Source organism: Melospiza melodia, chromosome 4 (genome assembly GCF_035770615.1).
Source record: "Melospiza melodia melodia isolate bMelMel2 chromosome 4, bMelMel2.pri, whole genome shotgun sequence".
In the NCBI taxonomy this organism is placed as follows: Eukaryota; Metazoa; Chordata; class Aves; order Passeriformes; family Passerellidae; genus Melospiza; species Melospiza melodia.
The window spans coordinates 75,218,918-75,237,288 of NC_086197.1; the positions used below are offsets into that span (position 1 = coordinate 75,218,918).

The 18,371-nt window shown below is 38.1% G+C and overlaps 1 protein-coding gene across 3 annotated transcripts in view; it reads right to left on the bottom strand.

Annotated features, from left to right (window-relative positions):
• Positions 1 to 18,298, bottom strand: part of PPHLN1 (periphilin 1) — a 64,035-nt gene extending 45,737 nt beyond the window's left edge. The window contains exons 1-5 of one of the 3 annotated variants that reach the window (XM_063155200.1): positions 18,231 to 18,298; positions 13,608 to 13,655; positions 12,453 to 12,544; positions 8,795 to 8,965; positions 8,298 to 8,353 (exon numbers count right to left, since the gene is read on the bottom strand). In XM_063155200.1, coding sequence (XP_063011270.1) covers positions 8,298 to 8,353; positions 8,795 to 8,965; positions 12,453 to 12,544; position 13,608 — 320 coding nt within the window. In that variant the 5' untranslated portion in view covers positions 13,609 to 13,655; positions 18,231 to 18,298. Of the gene's footprint in view, positions 1 to 8,297; positions 8,354 to 8,785; positions 8,966 to 12,452; positions 12,545 to 13,607; positions 13,656 to 16,508; positions 16,617 to 18,230 lie in introns of those variants that run through there. The other 2 variants (XM_063155199.1, XM_063155196.1) reach the window with 2 other exon arrangements.
• Between the last annotated feature and the right edge of the window lie 73 nt (positions 18,299 to 18,371).

An 18,371-nucleotide genomic window follows, 5' to 3' on the forward strand; every position in this document is an offset into this window, starting at 1 on the left:
TAATTAGGCATAGTTTTCAAAAATAATTAGGCATACTAGGCTAGATAAGTTATGACTTAATTCAACACATGCAACTATTAAAAGTCAGACCTCAGAAGAAAAAGACATTCCCTCAACTGGCTGACCCAACCCTGCTGCGTGTAATGACATCAATATTCAGTTTCACTTGGACAAAGGCATTTATTGTCAGCTCATAGACAAGTTCTACACAACTTCATTTACAAAGGAAAGAACCTCTAAGCTTATGCAAATATATATCATGAACTAATGTCAGGACTAACGCTGACAATAATTTGCTACCACGCAAAAATAGTATCATCTTTTACAAATAATACCAACAGCATGAGATCATGGATTGCTTTATTAATGAACTTTTCCTCAGATGTAGATCATAACACCCTACACACAAGGAAATGACACATCAAAAATTTTCTCTTTGAAACAAAATGCTTAACAAAAGATGCCTAAATTATCAAGAACATTAAACTTTTTCCTCTCCTGTATCCTAATGTTCCCACCCTCTCTCAATGGGAATTGAATCTAAAATGTTTAGTATATTCAAAACATAACAAACAAGTCCTTGGAATCTAACAGATGATCAAGAATTTACCTTCCTAAGGGAACTTATGTCAAAGTCCTCTGTGACAATACACCTCAACATGAGAAAGCCATGACTACATTCATCAGTCCAATTCACGGGCTCTGAGATGACTTAGTTTGATGCCATCTTAACAGAAGCTGTCTGCACTCGAAGGGAGACTCCCTTCTCTTTCCCTTCCCACTGTCTCAGAAGCTAGCTGTTTTTCAATGAAGTAGTTAGGAAACTTTTCCAGAATAATCAAGTGCTACCCATGGGAGTTTGCCTCATTATTTCCCAATGCAGCATTAACCTGTTAGTTTTGATACCATCTATAGTGCTAGCTGTAAGACTGGACCAGGTGAGATGGCTTTTCAAAGATTTTCTTTAGGAAATATGTTAATCAAGACCTTACAGTGGAAAGGTACATAATCTTATCTTTAGGCACATTATCCTATCATACATTGTAAACAGATGAGCTCCTTACAGTTTATTAGCATTATGTAAACAACATTTATTAGAAGGAAATCATAATTTTCCCAAGGTGGGACTAAGTTTTAAACAATAATCAATGTTAACACAAAATTTAACTGAGTTTGCAGACTACTGAATTTTTCCTTAGAGGTGTATCATAACATATCACCACCTCTAGTAAACAGGTGTCTCACACAATAGCCCCTGTTGAAAAAATATAATGATGACATGAATTGCACATGACAATTTAAAACCTTAGAAAAACTACAGTGGGAAACAAGTTGTACACAGAAAAGGCCACAAACCCTTAAAGGGTAACACAGCTTTGGATCAAACGCAAGTCTAATAAACATGATAGCAGTTGAGAATTGACATGATGAGAACTTCTGGAGTTTTTCTACCAAATTTGGTGCGTTTGCTGCAATTTTGTCTAATAAATACTTACAAGTCAATTTACTACCTGGCCATTCCTTATTCAACAACAATTTTTAAGAATATTATATTTTAATAATTTATAACAAATATTTTACCAGCAAAAGCAACATTCACCTTCCAATTTAGTCACACAATTAGCTAAAACATAAAAACATCCCAGTTGAAAATAAGAGCAGTTTCTACCTCCTCCCCATATTTTTACATTATAGGATGGGGGCAAAAAAATTCTGCAGTTGAAACCCTGCCTATTAATCTCTCCTTTCCCCCCATTCTCAAGTGACAAACACTTCAGAAGTGGAATGACAGCAGTCTTGCTTTGAATGAGGTTTCCAGAATAATTCTGGACATATGTACACAGGGCCCATATGAGCAGAGCAGAAACTCAGTTTGACATAAAATTCCTAGTAAGAAAACAGGCAGTGTTCACACCGAGTTCCAAGTTAAACAGAAGAAAGATTCAGCAAAACAATAAAACCAAACTTGTCCAAACTGAAACTTTTTAACTTTCAGTTGACCTGCACCAGTGGACATTTCTGAACTGCTCTTGATTATACTCAGTCTTCAGTACAAGGCATTTTTTAAAATGCTGTGTGGTATCTGCACAAGAAGATTTGAGTTCTTAAAATCCATTCAAAATAAAAACTTACAGACCTACAGAACCCACACTGCAAGCATACAATCAGATATATTTAACTCTGACTGAATAATGACAGTCAAATTATGGAACATAAATCTCAGTTTGCAAACAAATTGGTTGTCTCAAGCACAAAAGAGCTACAGCCAGCAGAGCAGAAAACAGCTCTTAAAGAAAATGTAGCAACTACTGAATCAGTAAGACTGCTGCATAAAACATGAACTGAATATGAAGTCATTAAATATTTAGTGTAAACCAGAATCAACTTTTAAGTTGTATATTACATATTATCTCGTTCCAAACGGTTCTAATTTTCCCCCTCCACCCTCCAAAATATCATAAGCCAAGATAAACTAATTTAGCTAGCAGCTTAACACAATGGGTTTTCTGAGCAAAAGATTTCAACAGACAAGTTCTTGCCTGGAGTTGCAGACAGGTATAACGAATCTACCACAATGATCTATTATAAGGAAACTGTAATTTTGTATATGAATAAACAAGCTACTCTACTCAGCCATGTGAATACCTGAGAGGTTCAATGTTCTGGCAGAGATTATATTTATTTATTAAAAGAAAAAGGCATGTGCTAATGAGTATGATTACAACTCTGCTTATCAATCTCTGTCAAAAGCAAGACCTTTTTCTTTGGGTGACTGCCATATTTATGTCCCTCCACACATGTTTTTTAATAAAGAATGAGGTTCTTGTACGGTGCCCCTTAAGAGCTGTCAAACATTACAACGAAACAGCAGACTTATGTACATTTATAGCACCATCTCATAAATCCCTTTGGCTAAGTTTATCTTCTATAAGCAAGATATAGATCAGTTTACATTACAAGAAAGTTTAAATCCAAAGCCTAAAGGCCTCCCCCAATATAGTATAATATTTTAAAGCAGTACATTATTTAAACATGTTCACTATTTCATTAATTTAAGAAAACACAGAGGGAGGAGAAAAAACCCCAAGAAATAACTGCCCCCTCTAACTCAAAGGTGACTGCATAGTGATAATATAATGATAACTGGCTCAGCCTATGACACATCTGGACTCTCAAAATTAAATGCTGCTTTACTCAGAGAAGAGTCAGTGACCCTTAACTTCCATCTGGAGACTCTCTCATCAAAGGTCTTCATTTAAAATAACCATTCTTACCAAAGTACAATTTTCTCCTCGATGTACGATCTTCAGACCACAACTCTGCAACCTCCTGTCACCACTTGGTGCACTGACAAGGGGTTAATCACTCAATGCAAGGGTAGTTCAAGCAGAGATCAAAAAGCCAAGATTGCAGAGCTTCCATCCCCCACTTTGCAACCAATTTACTCCATAGCCTGCAGTAAACCCATTCTCACTGTGAAGGTGCATGCATCTAGAAAACCCAAGATATATTATACCTTATCTCCCTAAAGTGGTAATTGCAAGTTTAATGTTCAGAAAACCACTTTTTTTTTTTCAAATAAAAGACAATAAGCCATTGATTTAGAACACTTCCAAAACAAAACATAAAACTGACTGATGAATCTCAACTGTTCACAGACCACAAAATTGTTTACAATTAAGTTTCTATATTTTGCTGGACAGTTTTCTCTCATTTGTAGCACCAAAATTACTTCAGTATTTCCATCTATTACAAAGTATTTCCTAAGCACTCCAGGAAATAAACAAATCTGTTTTTGATGGACAAATGCACTAGAATTAAAGACTAGACTACTAAAATACTTCCTAATTTCACTTAGAACATGGGAGAAAAAAATCTAACCTGAAATAAAAAAAACAACAGACATAGTAGCAACATGTTTCCTCCATTAGCAAAGGAAAAATTATTCACATTTACAGCTGAAGAGGGAATATTAAAATGTCCTATGTAAGCCACTTCTCAGGAGTCTATTTTTTTACTTACTCCACAAATATGGCAACCCTTATTTTACAAAAATCTGGGCCTCAGATAATTCTAAGGATCAAATTTAATGCATGTGTAGCTGGGATTTACAAGTGCGTCATTTTGTAATTTCTCTTTGAAGATGAGTCTTACCCATCTTAACTTGCCAAGTTTCGTATATTTCACATATTGTAAACTCAGTTTGGTTGGTAAAAAAAAAAAATGATGTAATGCTCTGTGCACTCAAAAGGATTAAAATTTGGCATGACTAAAGTGAACAGCAGCTAACAATCTTCCAAAGCATTTCACACTGAAAAGTTCATCTGACCTTATAAAAATGAACTTGTATGCAAAATCCATTGCCATGAGGCCCATAGGGAAGTACTGCAAAATAGAATCCTTCAACATATAACAGCATGGTTCCCTACAACTTTTAAAAAAATCTGACATGCATGAGTGCTTTGCATAAATTAGCCCAATATATCACTGAAGACAAGCACTAACACAGCTCCAGAAATTATCAACATCAGTAGAAGATAAATGTACAAAGAAGTCACATCTTAATTGATCTCTACTCCTTTGAATTGCTAAGTCTCACAATTCTCACAGCATCAGCAACCAAAACATTAATGTGTGCAGAATGTTTCCTCCAAACTATGATGTACAATTCTTTGTATGTGCCAACCACACTTGAACCAAAAGGCACTTGAAATCAAGCTAAAACAAAATTCACATCAGTTTCAGGAGTTCAGAATTCCTTAGGTGACAACAGGAGAGAAAGAGCTGAGAACTCAGTTTGAAATCTATGCCCCGCACACCCTCTGAATTCCTTTATTTTTCACATATAAAATGTGTATCTTCACCATAAAAAAAAAAGTCATGGTCAGGATGACAGCTGTTCACTAAACATAGCATAAAACAGGGCTAACAACCCTCAGAAAGCATGTGGAAGGAATAGTAATGCTCCACTCAGTGCTAGACATGATAATGTCTACCATGTGAATGACAGCTGCTTGGAAACTGGAGCATAACCCTGTAAGGAGGAAGGCAAGAAAAAAAAGACAGTAGACCAAGTGCTAGAACCTCTGCAATCCTGTTGTCACTCATGGAGAACTGCTGCTGGTCATTAGACACATCACAGCTGAAGTCACGGCTCTACAAATGCTAAGTAAGCAAGCATGTCCTACTTTTAAGAAAAAGACAAGAAGCTTACAAAAACCCCAACAAAATACCACTGGGGAAACAATAGGAAAAAAATAGAAAAAAATCCCTAACTGCTGGTTTCTTCAACAGCAAAGATAATTACAGAATAATAGAACATAAGGAGTGGGAAGGGACCCACAAGGATCACTAAAGACCAACTCCTGGTCCTGTACAAGACATCCCCAAGAGCCACACTACGGTGCCTGAGAGCACTGTCCAACACTTGCACTCTGTCAGGCTGGTGCTGGGACCACTTCCCTGGGGAGCCTGTTCCAGGGCACAAGCATCTTCTGGGTGAGAAACCTTTTCCTGATATCCAACACAAACCTACCCTGACTCAGCTTCAGGCCATTCCCTCAAGTGCTGTCCCTCATCACCACAGAGCAGAGATCAGTGCCTGCCCCTCTTCTCACGAGGAAGCTGTACCTGCAGTGAGGTCTCCCTCTGAGTCTCCTCTTCCCCAGGCTGAACAGACCAAGTGGCCTCAGCTGCCCCACATAATGCTTCTCCTCAAAGCCCTTCATGATCTTTGTTACCCTCCTTTGGACACTTTCTAATAGATCAATATTTTTCTCACATTGTGGTGCTCAAAACTGCACACAGGACTCACTTAAGGACATTTGATATTGCAGATAAGCAGCATTTTACTTCAGGAGAATCCCAATCAATGTTTTTCAGCTCTCTAAATCAAGACTGGGGGAAGAAAAATACAAAGGGTAAGAGATGAGAAGGTACCTTTTGACAGGTATGTTTTCAAAAACCAAAACAGGAACATGTGAATGATGAATACTCAAAGGGAAATGCTATCATATTAACAACTACTTCTTCCAGCCGATTGCGATTTTGAAAAAAAGAAAGCTATTATTTCAGTCAATAAATGAGCTATTATTTTTAAGAATTTAAAGTCACTGTATTAACTATGAAAACCCATTAAATACAAGACTTCCGACTGTCTAGCTTCTAACTATGCTTTAGTCATGCTCCATGCATTTTTTTTTAAAAATCCTTCTGGTTAAAATAATTTTAAAACTCCTCCTATCTCCTCAAAAAAAAGAAAGAATTATGTGTACTCCAAAGAACTTAACTAAAATAACTTTAAGCATATCCAAAGAGAAGGCATTTTTGCACAAAATAACTTTTTTAATACCATATTTTGTGGAGCAAATGTCTTTGAAATAGAAAGTAATTAGCACTTTCACCACAGGAGAGAACATACACCATGAAATGTACTTTGATTTCCTCCTTGAGATCCACTACATTGCTCAATGGTGGTCAATATGCAAAGAATCGTAATTAAGTTTATTACAAACATGCAACACTACAAATGTTTTGCAGTCTGATCACAAGACTTCACTTTCAAGATTATTTGCTATATTTATATAATGAATCAGTAGGATTTCATTCAACTCCAAATATATTCGAACCATGGATCTTTATGAAGTTCTTCCATAGCATTATTGCAGTTGCGTAACAGCTCTATAATCTGAAGTATATAATACATATTCAGATGGGACTACCATATACCACAAAACACACTTATAAAGCCTTCAACAAAATGAGCTGACATTTTAACCTCACTTTTTTTAACCGTATTTTGAAAGGAAGAAATCAGGATGCATTTAAGACAAACTTTTTGACCACTGGGTGCCACTCTTGTTCTGTGTACAATAAATTGCCTGACACTAACTCAGTCTTCTCAGCCTTTCTGGTGTTTTTCCTCAGCTTTAAACAACCCTGATTCTTCTAACTTGAGAGGAAAAGATGGAAAAATTTTTACACAAATTTTTATTAAGCACTCCTGTTCAAAACCTTTTATTATTGCTTCTAGCCCCAAGAATGCAATTCTGAAAGAAGTCTATTGCACCAAGACCCTTGTGATATATGAGGGATTTCCTTTATGGTGAGATAATAGAATAATCCATCCATGCTATGTCCAAATCATCCTATTCAATGGAATAGATATCTACTGCAACTGTGTGTCCCTGTATGGATATTGCTATTAACAGTATCATACTGAGTTTACAACACCACAAATCTAAGGCTTGCCCTGTCTGAACTTTTTCTGACCTGCTTGCAGTCTTTTTTTTTTTAACTTGCTGCTGGTTTAACAGCAATTTTTCCAGCTGGTCAGGTATCTCTCGCTAATTTGGTTTACTTCTGTTGATCTTTGCATGGTATACCCATAGTTTTAAATATATGTTGTAATAAGGAGCTATTCTATGATATTATGACTAACACCATGATGCAATATCCACAAATACAAGCTGGTATAATAGACATCTCAAGAAGTGGAAATGCAGGATGTGGCATATAAAAGCACAGCCATCAGATGACATTCTTAGATCAGACTGCTAATATTTCACCTATACTAACAATCAATTCTTGTCCTAGTATTTAAGGTGACTTTCATCCTTGTCGATAAATGTTGAGTGTAACACTATCCTGTGCACTTTATTTTGCTAATTCAAAAAAAAAAAAACACATCAAACATCACTGCAGGCATATGTACATTACAGCCCTATGATTTACTACTAGTCCTTAGATTTAATAAATGGGAACCTGAGGTACAGACTAAGGAGGGTTCATAGAAATTAACATTACATATGATGGAAATATATATTCATCAGTTCAACTGAGAAAACAGGGAGCTCAGAAGAAAGCTGTGGTGAACTTCATAATCCTATTATCTATCCTACCAACCTTTAAAATGGCACAGGCATCATTATACTGTAGCCCCAATGTACTGCAGCTGCAGAATCAAATAATAGAACAAAGAATTCTCTGAAATCATGTAAGAAGTGTGACTCATCAGAGATGCATTAAATTACTTCCACTTACAGGTTACCATCCTAATGATGTTATCATGATGCCTCCTATCCTTATTAAACTATAGACTTTCCTGTCATATAATTTCTTCAATTTCTATTTCAAAAAATAAAACTAAAACCCATTTTTCCACTATTGTCTTTTACTTCAACAGATGTCCTTTCCCTGTTATTTCACTGGTCTGCTCTATCAGCTGTTTTGGTGATCAAGTAAAATGCCCTAAATATTTGCAGCCTGTGGATGGCACTACTAGAATCAAAAAATACCTGTATTCAGGTCTTGTAGAGTGATCATCCCTTGACCATCTGTATCCTGATTCATCCTGCAAAACATACAGGCAAAACAACTGCATGACATGTATCTCATTTGTCAAGTACAATTAATTGCCAAATGGTACTTAATTATTGCAAAACCAAAGCATTTAATGAGTTAAAAAAATATTACTCCTTGCAATAAATATCTTCTCAATTTATTCACTGTATCCATTTACTTTTTATTTTTTCCTGTGTCAATATTGAAGAGAACAACTTTGCAATGCTATAAAAAACACAAACTACAGGTGTTTCCAAAGCATATATACATGCTCTGTCTTCAAGAAGTCTTTCATCTTCGAACTATAAATTACCATCAACACCCTGAAATTACAGAATTTCAAACGGCTGGGTTGCAGGGGGCAACAATAATGACCTTTCCAGCATTTTAATTACCTACTATTCAAGCCTTAATGGGAAAATAAACATGAGAGAAGAATCACCTTACGTACACCTCGGTGTGGAGGGCCACTCCTTCGGTCGTGGGCGAAACTGCGGCCCGCGCTGTAGTCTCTGTACTCAGCGTGACCGTAATCGTCGTAGCGACTGTAACTCCCGTCCCCAGGTCTCTCCAGCAGGCCTGGCTTCTTGGGCACAATGTTTACTATTCTGTGGTAATCACCCTAAACCACAAAACAAACAAAATCACATTGCTTTTAACAGCTGAAAATCCGTAACGCACAAACAAATGTAGAACTAAGTTATTTCTAAATATGGGACTTAAAAGAGGAAATTGCACAGGGAAACAGCAAACATTAAAAATCATGCCAGTCTGACAGTGAAATAACTGATTAAATCTAACTGGACACTACTCCTATTCAATCCTTAGGCATTACATATAGAGAGAAAATTTTAAACATGGTTTAATTGTCTTTTGAAAGTTTATAAGCAGCAGCATTAGCTACTTTCTGAGCATTGGTTAGCTACATGTATCCCTCAGACTTCTCCATTATTTTTAGAATGCAACAAAGAAAGTTGCACCTGTAATGTCTACAAAAAAATAACAGTCATTTGAAAATACTAACAATTTTCCTTATGTCCATAACATCCTCCATACTGCAGAGACTGTATTTAAGATAGATCTTGCTTCACAACCTGAATAGATAAACACACACTGAATACAAGGCAGTAGGTCATCTGAAGATTCAAGTGACAGAATTTTAACACTCTTGGTTTTTCTTTTAGTGCAAATTTCAAGCAGATTTTTGTTAGAACACAAATTTATTTCCTTCAAACAGCATGTCATATACTATTTGTCAACTAAAGAAATTCTTTGTTTATTAGGTACAAATTGCACAGCTGCAAAAGATACAAATTTAATCTTACTAGAACTAAGTTTTATATAATTCAACTGCAAATAAAAAGCTAATGAAAATATGAATGCAAGATTTTGTATTTTAAATCTTCTTCCTTTAGCAAAAAGTTTTTTTAACAGGCCTTAAACAAAAGCTACTAATGCAGACACTTGAGTTACCATGTACAATTTGGATTTGGCAGGGGTGGGGGGGGAAGACACTCAAGCTATTTTTTTTAACAGTAAGAAGTCAGAATCTAATCGTTTCGGATAGTTTTTGAAGAAAAATACATTGTATTCACAAACTGCTAAATACTGTCATGCAGAAAAAAAAAGTTCTGATTTCAGAGAGCACCCAACAAACACAACAAACAGACTAGAGGGCAGTTTAAAGCCAGCCATACAGCTGCAAAGTGGAGACTATATACACAGTCATAATGTTTGATCTACTCTTACCTCATCGAACATCCTCCACATGTAATTATTTTTTTTTAGTTTGGTGTCTTACAAAGATCTGCTGTGCAGCTTAAATAAAACTGCTCCTTGCTTTAAGCTCACCCAGAAGACCTCACTACACAACTATCCTGGCACATAGAAGAACAGCTACATGAAAACTCCATGAATATCCTACTGGCACAATTATGTCAAGTGCTTGCAATTTCCCGTTCTTTAACAGTAACTGTGTTTCTACTACAATCTATACTTGATACACAATTAGAACTCAGTTTAGATGAGGATACATCTCTCAATTTCTTCAAAAAAAAAGATACTTCATTCTGTATCATTGGCACATCTTATTTCCAACATACTAACCTAGCAGCAAACTCTAAGTATATTAACAGATTGAACAAATTCATTCCATTTCACTTGCCTAATCAAAATTAAGTCAGACTTCTACATGTGGACACAAATACAATAGCACGGGCTTACAAGGACAGAAAGTACCTTCCAACTATCTTGAATCTGCAGAGCTGTATGAGAAGGAACTCCATATCCATCTTTCAGTATGGCAGAGAGACACATATCTTGGTTAGTCCAGCTACTGGGGGTGTTGTTTTGGTACAGATGGGTAATATTCATTGTGATGAGTGTACTCTGCTACTGCCTTCAAGCCCAGTTCCAAACATATGTAATATAAAGCTAGCATTGAACTACCTAGTAAACACTTGCATCAAAATGCAAATCTTTTAGACTATAAATTTTCATAATGCCTGACCACACATTGCTCCCTGGACAGCCTGAAAGATTACGGGAATTTAGAAATGTCAGTGATGCAATGGTTAAATTTGCCATGCATTGTCAAACTGAAAAAACATGTGTGAAAATACATTCTGCCTTTCCTCTTGTCGTATTCTTGATAAGCATTTTGGAGAAAGAGGTAGCTAAACACCCTGTGGAAATCAACATGATTTCCAGCTTGCTGAAAATGAAAAATGCTACTGTTGCCTGTCACAGTAACAAAAATGTCACAGAACAGACAACCACTAATACACTACCAAATAGAGAAGCCTGTGTAATTAGTTACATAGAGTAACCAAAAGTCTCTAAAGAGACAAGCTGAAAACAAAACAGAGGGAACCCAGAAGATGCACTAAATCAGCTATGGTATTATTTCAACATTTGCCATGAGTAAAAGGGAAGTCAGATAAGAAGAACTGGCGCCTGAAATTTAATTTTGTCAAAAGCACACTACAAAGGATGCAAATAGAAATATCAGAAAGTATTCTTAAAATTCTATTTACGGTGTAATACCTCCAAAGACAAAGCTACAACCTGTTTTATTTATTTATTGGAGACTTCAGACAAGGGAGGGAAAAAAATGGCCCAACTCTGTGGAACAGAGAATTCCTAAAAGCATTCTGAACTTATTCTATAGCACAGCTTCTGCATTTGCTTTTACAAGCATACCATACATACGTACATAACACACCACAAAAGACTGTATCTACAAAGCAGATTTCTGTTGCCACTGTTCTTGTAAAGTGTTTCCTTTATAGGACTCCAAAGCACAACTTTAGCAAAGATGTACTTTCAACACTTGTTAAAAACATCTTCTGTACTTTAAACATTATAAAGAAACTTTGTTGGTGACAAGAACAACCACGAAACAAGTTCCTTTACCACGTCAAGTTACTTAAAAGAAACACTGACATAAAAAAAATGTTGTCATCTTATTGTGAAGCTCCCATACCTTCTCGGTGATTCCTCATGTGCAGCTCCTCACAGCACTGACTCCTTCTTCACAGCACAACCAACAAACTCCAACTCCCCTCACAACATAACCAGCCAATTCCAACTCTCTCTTCAACCAGCTAACCCTTCTGTAGCACTCATTTTCTTACTGGACACAGCTGTGGCCTATTAAGGACAGGCCTGCTCCTAATCTCTGGTGATTAGTGCAGCTGCAACTCCTCAGGTGTGAGACTGCCTTCTGCACCATTCTCTTACATTCTATCCCTCCACAAAAAGACTATGGAAAAATATAACATTAGTATGGCCTCTTGTTCCCCAGAAGTTATTAAAAATCCTGTGCTTAATAACACGAAGAATTACACCAAAACACAAATATTCTAAAACAGTTCCAACAGATTTGAAAATTTTAAAAAAACTAATACTTAATTCAGTAGGCAGCCTATTATTTTTGTGCAGATGCATGTGCCAAACTGCTGACTTCAAGGAACAGGGGAAAAAATGAACTTGGGATATACTTGGAACTTACATAGGTACATAAATCCATCCCCTATGGTACAGGTCATTGTATAAAGGTACAGTATAATGTTATAATGCTGCAGACACAACGCTTACTGCACACTTACATCACCATGAATCCTAGGAGGGAGACGTTCTCTTGGAACTCTTTCATAGTCGTATCGCCCTTCGGACCACATTTCATCTCTTCTATAGGCCACTTAAGACAATGAAAATACAATTAGTGAAAACCAGACCCATTATGAATAGACAAAAGGACAAGGAGCAGAAAAATAAAGGTTCCAGGATTTCTCCCAATACAATGTATTATGCACAAGTTCTTATTAATAGCCCTTTAAAATATGGAAAGTATGTAATGTACTTGGAGCAAAAATAATTTGCCGTATGGGCAAGAACATGGAACTGGAAATCCTGTAAAATTACAGGACTTGGAGATATTATAAACCACTCTATTGAAATATATGCATATTGCAAGTACTAGATGTACAGACAAATGCACACACATATACCTTACAGCAATTTTAATAGTGTTCTGTTAAAAATATAGAATGGAACTTTTAAAAAAGTAATTCAACATCTATTTATTAGATTAAATAATTTCTACTTTTTAATAAAATATAATAACTTAGAATTATTTCATCAACTCAACTGTCTGGATAGAGATCAAAATATAGCACATAACTTCTTAGTACAAAGCCCCATATTTTGATTACAGGCATACAATACATTCTTCACATGAAGATACTTCCTGTTTTAAATTGAGAGCCAGCAGAACAAAAAAAATACCTCTTTTCAGAGGAAAGGGACTTTGGAAGCAGAGTTAGCCATTAAAGACAGGTGGAAATAAACCATCGTCCTAAGAGATTCTACTCACGCTGTGCTAAACAACACAGACTTGAGGAGTTCAAACCTTTCTGCTGATTATAAAGGTGACAAATTATCTACTATACAACACTGAAAGTAGATATGCAACTGCTAGAATTATATGTTTCAAACCTTCCCTTCACAGTAGTAGCTCTAGCTGTTAAAAACAGTCAATACAGAAAAGTAACAGCAGGTCACATTCAGAAGGAGAAATACATACTGTTACCTACTTGCACAACATAAAAACACTTTACTGGAAATAGACTTTGAGGCTATATAAAATTATTGATTAGTACAGATGCTAAGAATCAACATAAAAGAATTAATAAACTGTAAAGAGAGGTAGCACTAATTCTGATACACACTTTTGCAAAATATAACAACACTCACATACTTACTTCTCTGCCAGTTTTAGCAATTCTGCTTCTGAAGATCCATTCACCTACCTACAAAAAAAAGAAACTGAGGTTAGCAAAAAATACAAATATATTCATCATAAGTATATTTTTTTCTGTTAAGTAAACCAGACAGGTGCAATCTAAATGTTTTAACTGCCTGTACCCTGTGATCTGTCTTTGTAAAGAAAAATAAGATTCAGTTGCATGTGATGAGAAGTTAATTAAAAGCTTGATCTTTTTTCTTTTGGTAAAAGAGAATGAATGATGAAGTTCTTTACTCAACTACAAGATGCATCTATGTTCAGAGATTGAACCCTAGCATTGGTTCAAACAAAACAGATTATCTTCTTAAAATTATAGTCCCATTTTATAACATTCTTGACCTTATCTTTGTTCTACAACCAAGACACAGAACTATTCTGATGTAGCTACAGGTTATAAATCAAAAGCTGACTAAACCAACCAGCTGATCCAAGTTTTGGTAAGGACAAAAGCGAGAGGATCCACTGTCCCTGCCCTCTCCAGTAAGCTCCACGTAAGAGTTACTAATTCTGAAACCACTGCTCATACTGCTGCATTATCTGAAGCACCTTCCGGGCACTTTCACAGTACCTGCCTCAACTTTTCTTTATCTTGTACTTCACCGACCTTTTCTAGAGCCTTAAAAATGCACACCGGGGCTGTATGTGCATGAACAGCTCTTAGGCCAACCCCATGCCCTCCTTCCCACATTAGCAGGAGGATGCTCTATGTGCTCTTAGCTGTCCCCACCATCCTCTTTTCTTTGTGCCCAGAACAGTACTTGAACATTTCTGTGGTTTTATGTACAGGAGGGGCAGAATTAGCTATGGCAAGGCAAAATCACGATGCTGAAAAGGCATCACCTAAAACACTTCACTGCTGGTCCCTCATGCCCAGGCCCTGCCCAGGGTGGGCCATTCCTTCTGTCTGCACTCACCACAGCTGGGAAGCACCTCAAGTGCCCACACCACTCCCTCCTGCTCATCCACAGCCCACCCACCTCTCACACCAACTGAGATTTAGGTACTTGATGGCAACCCTCAGTTTTTTAGGCAAACAGCAAAATACCAGGAGCTGAATTCAGGTGAGGTTTTCAAGCAGGCTGCTTTTTTTTTTTTTTTTTCCCATTTGGATAAATACAGTAGTGACCCTGTCCTTTTGCCTGCAGAAGTTATTGAAACTGTTAACATAATGTTCAAAAAGCAACATATCTCAGAAAAATGCTACTGAAGCTGAGGGCAGACTTACACCTCATGCTGCTTTGTCAGTCAAACCACCTGCAACATCCCAACACACATCACTGGCACCAACTCTCACATACACACCCCATTATTTTATCAGGAATCAAGCTGATAAAAACACTCCCCTTTTTTTTATCACTGCCAGACCTCACTGAAATGAGCAAGAATTAAGACCAATATTTCAACAAAAACACAAGCTGGAAAAAGGTAGAGCTACACTATCACAAAAGTCAACAGACTGACAAAAAATATACACTAGATAACAAGCACCTATGCAGGTGGAACAAAAAACTCATCTGCATTTAGAGGTATGGAATGAAGAAAGTTAATCAGGCAGAATCAACCATCAAGTACATTGCTTAAAATGCTGCTAAGGTAAACAAGGAGAGACCAATTTTATACAGAAGACAAAAGTGACAAATTTTAGAACAACGACATAAAATAAGGATCTATTTGGAAATACCAAAAGAAAAAAATGCTTGAAGGGAAGAAAATGCAATTCCCAGCATCTTGAGCACTTTTTATCTGTTTCAATAGAAAAAGAAAACACTCAATTTCTTAACCGATGTGACCTAACACAGCTTTCATAGCAACCATGGACAGTTTAAACTCTTAGCATCAACATCAGAAAATTCCATTAACAAGGACTCAAGAGCTCAAATCTCAAATTTATTAGGCTGTATTGAGATTCATCTGTTCTCTCAGTAGGCACAAAGTTGCTGTAAAACAAAGAATGAGAGAAACCTGGTTTTGTTTCACGCCAAACACCATAACTCATCCTGATTAACTATCTTCTATTAGCATATACAACAAAAAAAAAACCAAAACAGCTGATGCTGAATATTATGATATATAATCACTTGCCATATTAATTAAAACAATCTCTTTCTGGTTTTGATCAGAGGTGACTATTTTACCTAAAGCAGTATCTTCTCTCAAACACATTCTGTACGTGCAGAGGTCATTCTATGAACACGTCACAAGCTGCTCTACTGTAGCCAGCCACCAAAAATGGCTTTACTCCAATTAGCACCATGTTTTGCTCTATGCTAATATAGGTTTTTTCATCAGGCAGACTACACAGGTCTCTCTCTTCAGATTTTTTGCACCCTCCTGATGCTTTTGCAAAAGCACTCCAGTACTTTGAAACATTGGTACACAATTCTTGTCTGCTTACACTTACTTCAGACATCAATTCTCATCAAGGCTACAAGTATCTGCTTCTCCAGGATTTTTAATTTTCTAGCGTGTGCTATCATCCTTCTGCAGAATCTACATTTTTGTTTTCAACACATACAGCCTCCTAATCCAGATGGCTACATCTTGCCATACGTGAACAAAACAAATGCAGAGACAGGCAGCTGGAGTGCCTCCCATGCCACTGGGATATATCTGGTTTTATAATGTTACTTTGATAAACAGCAGAGACTGACAAATGTGAGCCAATTTTGTCTATCATCTCTGCTTTGGAAAGTTCTCAAAAAAGCTTAAACGCTTTTGTACAAGATGTAGGAGAGATCTAACTTATTAGCAACAGCACTATAAAACTTGGAATGATTCCTGCTGTGAGGATATAAAGACAGAAAATATTGTTGTATCTCCCAACAATTAGACTCAAAGATAAGCCACTACTTCTTACCTAGACAGAAGGCAAGGCAGATAAAAATGGGTTTGGGGGAGAAAAGTTACTTTCTCATCTTCCCCTTGTACTTGGGACAGGTAAAACACGCTGAATAGGCACAGTCCTACTGAAAAAGTTACAAAGCACAAGTGTGAGAGCAGAGGGAAACACCAGGAAATAAAATAATATGAGAGAGGCACTGAGAAAAACCAGAGATTCAAAGACAATCTGTCTCTGCCTAATAGCAAATATTAGGCTGCAAGAGTTTCAAAAGCATTTAGAAGTATGACTGCAACAAGTCCAGGGATATTCACCTAGATACCAAGAGGTTCTCTTCCAACCTTTCTCAACCCATTCACAATGATTTTTACTTAAAACAGCATGCATAAACTGAATATAATAATAGCAGCAGCATTCCTATGAGGATTTACAATCCCACCAGTTGCACTTCCTTACTACCTCATTATGTCACTGGGACAAGAGCAATGGAAGCAATGCATTGGGGGTTATAGTAATAGAATTACTGATCTATCAGCACTTATCTTTGCCTGACCACCTGCAGTTACTGACCTGCCCATCATCAGTGCCAGTGCCATGAAAAGCATATTCTACGAGGCTCTGATGTAGCTGCTCCACCAGCAATGTCACTGCAAACAACTGCATGGATCACCACTGCTCCCATGGCTTTCCATCCTGACAACAAAATATGGCAACTTTCCATATTGATGCCATAACCAGTCAAAACCACAATGTTCTCAAAAACTACTCTTGAAAGTAACAACCAACCATAGCACTTCACATAGGGCAAACCACTGCATCAAACTGTCCTCACTGGTTGTGCGGGTTCCCACATCTTTTTGTTACTTCTGCCTTTGCTCCCTTGAAGTCACAGATAAAGAATTTATAGACTATCCTTGAAAACCCTCATGGAGGGGAAAGAGCCTACTTAAGGAGTATGAGTGAGAATAAAGAACCATGAAGAGTAGACTTCAGATGCTTAAATACTAGCAAGGACTTAAAATATTAGTTTAACAACAGAATACCCTATTGTTAAACTAATCACACAGATTTATTCTGACTTATTCTAGTACTTATTAGGAAATGACCGGAGTTACACACTCATGTCTTACTTATCCCTCAATAAGGACATAGATCCTGCACCAACATACCCACCACACACAACAGTGAAAACGTTTACAATGAGATTTATGTAGCCTCCATACACTCGCTACGAATGATTGCTTAAAATTACGCTCAGATGTGTGTACAAGGAGGACGAGCCTTCCCTTCAAAACAAATATACAAATTAAAGCGTGAATCAGAGTCCTCTGTCCCATATGGGTTTCAAAGGATTAAATGATGAGGCACACGAGCCACCTCGGGCGCTGACCCAGCAGCCGCTGCCCACAGGAGGCCGTCCTGCCCCGGGCTGGTCCCGCCGCCGCGTCTGAGCGCACCCGCGGGCGCGGGGGCTCCGCAGCGCTGCCGCCGCCCCGGGGCCGCTCCGGCGCGGGAGGGACGGACGCGCTCCCCGGGCCGTCCCTCGAGGCTCCGCTTCCGGGGCGGGCGCCCCGCACCCCGAGCACGTGCTCGCAGAGGGGGCAGGAAGGCGGCCCCGGGGCGCCCCGCAAGAAGCCGAGCGCGTCCCACCGCAGCCGCGGGCCAGAGAAGCGGCTCCGGGCCCGCTGCTGCCGCGCAGGAAGGCGGCCGGCCCGCGGCTCGGCCCCGCCGCTCACCCACCTGCCGCTGCCCCGTTTCCCGCTCCCGCTGCGCGGCAGCCCCGCGGCAGCTCCGCACGTCCCCGCCGCTTCCGGCGCTCCCGAGCCGTCGGCGGAAAGCCCCGCCCGCCGCCGCGGAGCCGCCGCCCATTGGCCGTGGCCG